Raw genomic sequence first — 7,863 nt, 5'->3', positions numbered from 1 at the left:
TGCGAAGCGACCGCTCGAATGGTGCCCTCGATTTTGGTGTCCAGTTCAGCAATAGTAGCCTTAAGATCCTCAGCTAAAGCAACACGTAGTTCTCCCAAAGCCTGGGTAAGTTCTTTAAGTGTCACGTTGTTGCCTGTGCCTTCCGCCATGTCTGTCTCGTTGTTTTGGTGTGGAGTAGGCCTCCGATGTGGATTTATTGTCCTTTGGTCGCTTATTACTCGGCATTTTTACACAGAAAGTTACGATGTTGTATTAGAAAGAAACGTTTGTTGTAAAAGTAATAAGTATCATACAGTAGGTTAAGTTAGATTATTTCGCAAAAAAGTTGCAGGAGCCTCTCACACGCAGCCGTTCACTCCAACATGCTAGCTCCGCCCTCCGTTCACATGATTTCTTAATGGCCTTTTATGACTCAATGGTATACATGATTTGGTTTCATAAGTCATGCACCCAGGTTGCGTCAAACAAACAAAACACTAACCTTTTCAAATGCCAGGGCCTCACTCCAGTAACTCGTATTCATTATAATATAATAGGCAACACTAATCTTAGATCAGTACATCTACTCTTTATGAATACAGGCCATGATCATGTCTTCATCCATTTTTCTCATTTGCTCTTTGCATGAATTTTCTGTTTGTTTTTCCACTGCTTCGGTCTCTTCAGCCTCCTTCATTGCCTGCTCCTCTACTGGATGCTATTTGTCAGGTACTCCTGAAGACACACACATATTCATGTGAACCCAATGCCCACTGCTGACCCATGTCCTTGTTTAAATGTCCATGACTCTTCTGTCCATTCAGGTTCTCACTCGCAGAGCACTCTCATGTTTGCCAGCATTTTGTTGTTTTTGTTTGTTTACCTCGTGTTTCAGATTAAATGTAAAGATGATAGATGCTGCCTGTTTTTTCTTGGTTTGACTTCATATGGTCAAAGCTAGTATAATATACAGGTACATTTGCACTTTTGTTTTTTATTGTGACAAAGTACATTTAGGTAGATAGCAGCTGCTTTTAGATAGGCTATTATACTGAGCAGTGACTTACATGGGATTGACCACCATAATGATGAGCTATATTTTTCGGAGAATCCAAAATATTGCAATTACATTCCATTCTAACTTGCAGTGAGTGTATGATGCTTTTCTTCAATGTGTTTGTGATATCTCTGTATAATCTCTATACTGCATGGCCGTATTGACAGCTGAAACAGAAAACGGTGGAGCTGACGCGAGCATGCCAGAAGCAGTATGAGCTGGAGCAGGAGTTAGCCTTTCAGAAGATCGACGCCAAGTTTGAACCATATCCCTATTACCCAGACCATGTGAGTGCATCCATCCAGACCCCTCATGAGCCATCTCTTCATTCAGTTGTTGTCTTAGGGTCCGCCGACAATGGCACCCTATTCCCTATACAGTGCAATACTTCTGGTCAGAAGTAGTCAACTATACACTGAGTGTACAAAACATTAAGGACACCTCTTTCCATGACCTAGACTGACCAGGTGAATCCAGGTGAAGCTGGATTAATCTTATTGAAATCCAATTTAATCAGTGTAGATGAAGGGTAGGAGACTGGTTAAAGAAAGATTTTTAAGCCTTGAGACATGGTTGTGTGCCATTCAGAGGGTGAATGGGCAAGACAAGTGCCTTTGAACAGGGTATGGTAGTAGGTGCCAGGCGCACTGGTTTGTGTCAAGAACTGCAACACTTCTGGGTTTTTCATGCTCCGAAGTTTCCCGTGTGTATCAAGAATGTTCCATTACCCAATGGACATCCAGCCAACTTGACACAACTGTGGGAAGCATTGGAGTCAACATGGGTCAGCATCCCTGTGGAACGCTTTTGAGTCCATGCCCAGACAAATTGAGGCGCATTAAGATTAGGAAGTTGTACACTCAGGAAATAAGATGCCATTTTGGATGCACCCTTGGAATCTGCATGAATTCACGATTAATTTCCCCTCTCTCTCACCAGGAGTTGGAGGCAGAGAGCTTGCTGGAGGAAAGCCCTTACATTGGAAAGGCACGGCACAAGAGGAACACGGTGGCCTCAGATGGCATCCAGAGTCATCAGATGCCAACTGCTGGCCACATAGAGACAGACAACCCCAGGCAAGACGTGGCCAAGATCAGCTCCAGAGACTGCAGCCAAGAACAGACTAAAGGTACAGAAGAGGGAGTATGGTTAAGTTCGTCCTACTAGATGCTGATCTTGGATCAGTTAAGTTTTTTTTCCTTCTAATGGCTAAGGTTCGAATTGGAGGAGGGAAAGCTGATATGGTAACACAACAAGATTTTCCTATTGTCTGCATCACCCTGCCTACTGTATGTGAAGTGAACTACAGGGTTGTTCCTCTGACTGTTGCTGACTGACGTGAGTGTTAGGTGAGGTGTAGTTAGGTGAGTTCTTGTTTGTGTGACTGTGTCCCCAGCCGAGGAGCGTCTGCAGCAGTTGCACAGGGAGATCGAGGAGGCAGAGCAGCAGGTCCTCAGGGCCGGTGGAGAGCTTCGCCAGCTGCAGGAGACACTCTCCCAGAAACAGGTGAGACACCGGCTCTCCTATTGTCTGTGTCCCAAATGGCACCCTATTTCCTATACAGTGCAGTATTTTTGTCAAAATTAATGCACTTGGTCGTTCCATCAAATTTGTCCCTTTTTGGTAGTGTAACTTTGAATTTTATTACAACATTTTTTACCTAATTTTAAAAATCTGTCATGAATAGCACATGTTCAACTTAATAAAAAACATGTTTTTCCATTTCAAGAAGTTCAATAAAAAAATTACTATAGTAAGTGCCAAATAAAGTGACAGGGTTGATGATTACATCTCAAATCAGCCTTAAATCCCCTTGACAGGGGGTATGGAAGCTTGTTGTGTGCAACAGGAAGGGGACATTGAATGAGTAGAACCAGCTCACATGTTGTGCTATGATTTGACAATTAGATGTTCAATGTAAAAAAAAAATTATATTAATGATGTAAGGCCCCAGTTTAGAGGACCTGCGTGATTCTGGTACTGGTTCCCATTTTTCCATTATTAAAGTGGCTAGAGATGAGTCAGTATGTTGGCAGCAGCCACTCAATGTTAGTGGTGGCTGTTTAACAGTCTGATGGCCTTGAGATAAAAGCTGTTTTTCAGTCTCTCGGTCCCCGCTTTGATGCACCTGTACTGACCTCGCCTTCTGAATGATAGCGGGGTGAACAGGCAGTGGCTCGGGTGGTTGTGTCCTTGATGATCTTTTTGGCCTTCCTGTGACATCGGGTGGTGTAGGTGTCCTGGAGGGCAGGTAGTTTGCACCCGGTGATGCGTTGTGCAGACCTCACTACCYTCTGGAGAGCCTTCCGGTTATGGGCGGAGCAGCTGCCGATATTACCCCCCCACCGGTTATGTCGGTGACCGTGTAGATTGGCTTGGCACTATCCAATTTTTTTTCTTTCTAATAGTGTAATAACAGTATCCAGTAGTCCCAGATCTGTTTGTCCTATTATGTCAACTCCTCATCACTCCTTGTCACTTATTGTCATGTCAAAGAGTTGACATGATTGCACAAACAGATCTGCGACCATGCTACAATAACAGCACTGTTCCACATTAACTAGCCTAATCCACCCCGGACACTTCTAAAAGCCTCTTCTCTCCATCCTTCATCTAGGTGTCCGAGGCAGAGAAAGAGCAACTAAGGCAGAAGCTCCACTGGAGGATCCAGCAAGTGAGGCAGCTGAGAGATGAGGCGGAGGCTCTGGAGGGCCAGCTGGAGATACAGAGAGGGGAAATGAACCGAACCCAGGGAGAGCTGGACAACCTCCAGGGCCTACTCGTCACACTGGACCCCAGGGACCCCCAGCATGTTAGTACTTTAGATAGCTAGCTACTAGCTCTGGTCCAGGTCGTTAGTGTGCATTCCTCCACTAACGGCTTGGACCAGAGCGAGCGATCAGCATCACTTTACACCACCCGCACCACTGACACACTGCAGAGCAGAGCAACTTATTACATATTGAATACACCAAACTCACAGGATACACCACTTTAGAACCTTTTTAAACTAGTCCCTTCAGTTGCATACACTGTTTTAGTACTTTTCTGAACGAATCTCTACAGTTGGATACACTGTATTCTGGCACTTTAGCAAGTGTTTATTCATACTGAATACGGCAAATTCACAGGATACACCATTTTAGAACTTTCCTAATCTAGTCTCTTCAGTTGCATACATTGTCTTAGCACTTTCCTAAACTATTCCCTTCAGTCGGATACAGATTTTTGCACTTTTCTAAACTAGTCAAATCAAATCAATCAAGTTTATTTTATATAGCCCTTCGTACATCAGCTAATATCTCGAAGTGCTGTACAGACACCCAGCCTAAAACCCCAAACAGCAAGCAATGCAGGTGTAGAAGCACGGTGGCTAGGAAAAACTCCCTAGAAAGGCCAAAACCTAGGAAGAAACCTAGAGAGGAACCAGGCTATGAGGGGTGGCCAGTCCTCTTCTGGCTGTGCTGGGTGGAGATTATAACAGAACTATGCCAAGATGTTCAAAATGTTCATAAGTGACAAGCATGGTCAAATAATAATGAATAGATTTTCATTGGCTTTTCATAGCCGATCATCAAGAGTTGAAAATAGCAGGTCCGGACAGTGGCGGTTCCATACCGCAGGCAGAACAGCTGAAACTGGAATAGCAGCAAGGCCAGGTGGACTGGGGACAGCAAGGAGCCATCACGCCCCGCCAGCCGACGCACGGTCCCAGGCTCAGGTCCTCCGAGAGAGAGAAAGAGAGAGAGAAGGAGAGAATTAGAGAAGCCAAGATTTTCAAAATGTTCATAAATGACAAGCATGGTCAAATAATAAATCAGGAATAAAAGTCAGTTGGCTTTTCATAGCCGATCATTAAGAGTTGAACAGGTAGGGGTTTCATAACAGCAGGCAGAACAGTTGAAACTGGAAACAGCAGCAAGGCAGTGGACTGGGACGAGCAAGGAGTCATCATGCCCGGTTTGCCGTGACGTAGTCCTAGGCTCAGGTTCTCCGAGAGAAGAAAGAAAGAGAGAACGAAGGAATTAGAGGAGCATACTTAATTTCACACAGGACACGGATAAGATAGGAGAATACTCCAGGTATAACCAACTGACCCCTAGCCCCGACACATAAACTCGTGCAGCATAAATACTGAGGCTGAGACGGAGGTCAGAGACACTGTGGCCCCATCCGATGATACCCCCGACAGGGCCAAACAGAAGGATATAACCCACCCACTCTGCCAAAGCACAGCCCCCACACCATACTAGAGGATATCTTCAAACCACCACTTACAATCCTGAGACAAGGCCGAGTATAGCCCACAAAGATCTCCACCACAGCACAAACCAAGGGGGTCGCCAACCCAGACAGAAGAATCACGTCAGTAACTCAACCCACTCAAGTGACGCACCCCTCCTAGGACGGCATGAAAGCACCAGTAAGCCAGTGACTCAGCCCCTGTAATAGGGTTAGGGGCAGAGAACCCAGTGGAGAGAGGGGAACCGGCCAGGCAGAGACAGCAAGGGGCGGTCGTTGCTCCAGAGCCCTTCCGTTCACCTTCACACTCCTGGGCCAGACTACACTAATCATATGACCTACTGAAGAGATAAGTCTTCAGTAAAGACTTAAAGGTTGAGACCGAGGTCTGCTCTCTCACATGGGTAGGCAGACTATTCCATAAAAATGGAGATCTATAGGAGAAAGCCCCTGCCTCCCGCTGTTTGCTTAGAAATTCTAGGGACATTAGGAGGCCCCTTCAGTTGAATTGATCCAGCACTTCAATATACAGGGTCGATGTGCAGGGGTACGAGGTAGTTTGAGGTAGATATGTACATATTTAGGGATGAAGTGACTGGGCAACGGGATTAGATAATAAACAGTAACAGCAGAGTATGTGAGAGTCAAAAGAGATTAGTGCAAAAGGGTCAATGCCAGATATTCCGGGTAGCTATTGGTGAACTATTTAGCAGTGTTATAGCTAACCAAACTTTGGGCATCGGTACGCTTGCGGTAGCGAGAAACGGTCTAATGACTTGGATGGGCCTCCTCTGACACCGCCTGGGCTGTATGCACTACCCTCTGTAGCGCTTTGGGTCAGATGCCAAACAGTTGCCAGACCAAGCGGTGATGCAGCCAGTCAAGATGCTCTCACTGGTGTCAACCTGTTCCACAACATCCCTGTCGATGTGAATGGGGGAGTTCGGCCCTCTGTTTCCTGTAGTCCATGATCAGCTCCTTTTGTCTGGCTGACGTTGATTTAAAGGTTGTTGTCCTGGCACCACACTACCAGGTTTCTTACCTCCTCCCTGTAGGCTGAGCTTGGTGATCAGGCCTACCATTGTCGTGTCACCGGTCACGCAGTAGTGGGTTAACAGGGAGTACAGTGGGGACTAAGCACGCACCCCGGTGGACCACCGTGTGGAGGGTCAACGTGGCAGATGTGTTGTTGCCTACCCTCACCCCCTGGGCGTGCCTGTCAGGAAGTCCAATGTAGAAAATAGTAAAAATAAAGAAAAACCCTTGAATGCGTAGGTGTGTCCAAACTTTTGACTGGGCACTGTACAGTTGAAGTCGGAAGTTTACATACACATAGGTTGGAGTCATTAAAACTCGTTTTTCAACCACTCCACACATTTCTTGTTAACAAACTATAGTTTTGGCAAGTCGGTTAGGACATCTACTTTGCGCGTGACACAAGTAATTTTTCCAACAATTATTTACAGACAGATTATTTCTCTTAATTATTCACTGTATCACAATTCCAGTGGGTCAGAAGTTTACATACACTAAGTTGACTGTGCCTTTAAACAGCTTGGGAAATTCCAGAAAATTATGTCATGGCTTTAGAAGCTTCTGATAGGCTAATTGACATAATTTCAGTCAATTGGAGATGTACCTATGGATGTATTTCAAGGCCCACCTTCAAACTCAGTGCCTCTTTGCTTGACATCATGGGAAAATCAAAAGAAATCAGCCAAGACCTCAGAAAAAAAATTGGAGACCTCCACAAGTCTGATTCATCCTTGGGAGCAATTTCCAAACGCCTGAAGGTACCACGTTCATCTATACAAACAATAGTACGCAAGTGTAAACACCATGGGACCACGCACCCATCATACCGCTCAGGAAGGAGACGCGTTCTTTCTCCTAGAGATGAACGTACTTTGGTGCAAAAAGTGCAAATCAATCCCAGAACAACAGCAAAGGACATTGTGGAGAAAACGGGTACAAAAGTATCTATATCCACAGTTAAACATTACATTTACATTTAAGTCATTTAGCAGACGCTCTTATCCAGAGCGACTTACAAATTGGTGCATTCACCTTATGACATCCAGTGGAACAGCCACTTTACAATAGTAAACAAGTCCTATATCGACATAACCTGAAAGACCCCTCAGCAAGGAAGAAGCCACTGCTCCAAAACTGCCATAAAAATACCAGACTATGGTTTGCAACTGCACATTTGGACAAAGATGGTACTTTTTGGACAAATGTCCTCTGGTCTGATGAAACAAAAATAGAACTGTTTGGCCATATTGACCATTGTTATGTTTGGAGGAAAAGGGGGGAGGCTTGCAAACCATTGAACACCATCCCAGCCGTGAAGCACGGGGGTGGCAGCATCATGGTGTGGGGGTGCTTTGCTGCAGGAGGGACTGGTGCACTTCACAAAATAGATGGCATCATGAGGAATGAAAATGATGTGGATATATTGACGCAACATCTCAAGACATTAGTCAGGAAGTTAAAGCTTGGTCACAAATGGGTCTTCCAAATGGACAATGACCCCAAGGATACTTCCAAAGTTGTGGCAAAATGGCTTAAGGACATCAAAGTCA

At 45.2% G+C, this 7,863-nt stretch overlaps 1 protein-coding gene across 5 annotated transcripts in view; it reads left to right on the top strand.

Moving 5' to 3' along the window:
* The window catches only part of cntrl (centriolin), a 107,160-nt gene that overhangs the window by 34,978 nt on the left and 64,319 nt on the right, over window positions 1–7,863 (top strand). For all 5 annotated transcript variants that reach the window (XM_070447154.1, XM_070447153.1, XM_070447152.1 and 2 more), the window contains exons 8-11: window positions 1,204–1,323; window positions 1,976–2,165; window positions 2,433–2,542; window positions 3,654–3,848. In XM_070447154.1, coding sequence (XP_070303255.1) covers window positions 1,204–1,323; window positions 1,976–2,165; window positions 2,433–2,542; window positions 3,654–3,848 — 615 coding nt within the window. The remainder of the gene's footprint in view (window positions 1–1,203; window positions 1,324–1,975; window positions 2,166–2,432; window positions 2,543–3,653; window positions 3,849–7,863) is intronic.

Source organism: Salvelinus sp. IW2-2015, linkage group LG15 (genome assembly GCF_002910315.2).
Source record: "Salvelinus sp. IW2-2015 linkage group LG15, ASM291031v2, whole genome shotgun sequence".
Lineage (NCBI taxonomy): Eukaryota > Metazoa > Chordata > Actinopteri > Salmoniformes > Salmonidae > Salvelinus > Salvelinus sp. IW2-2015.
Note: the sequence above shows the minus strand (reverse complement) of the source record. Positions and strands in the feature narration are given on the sequence as shown.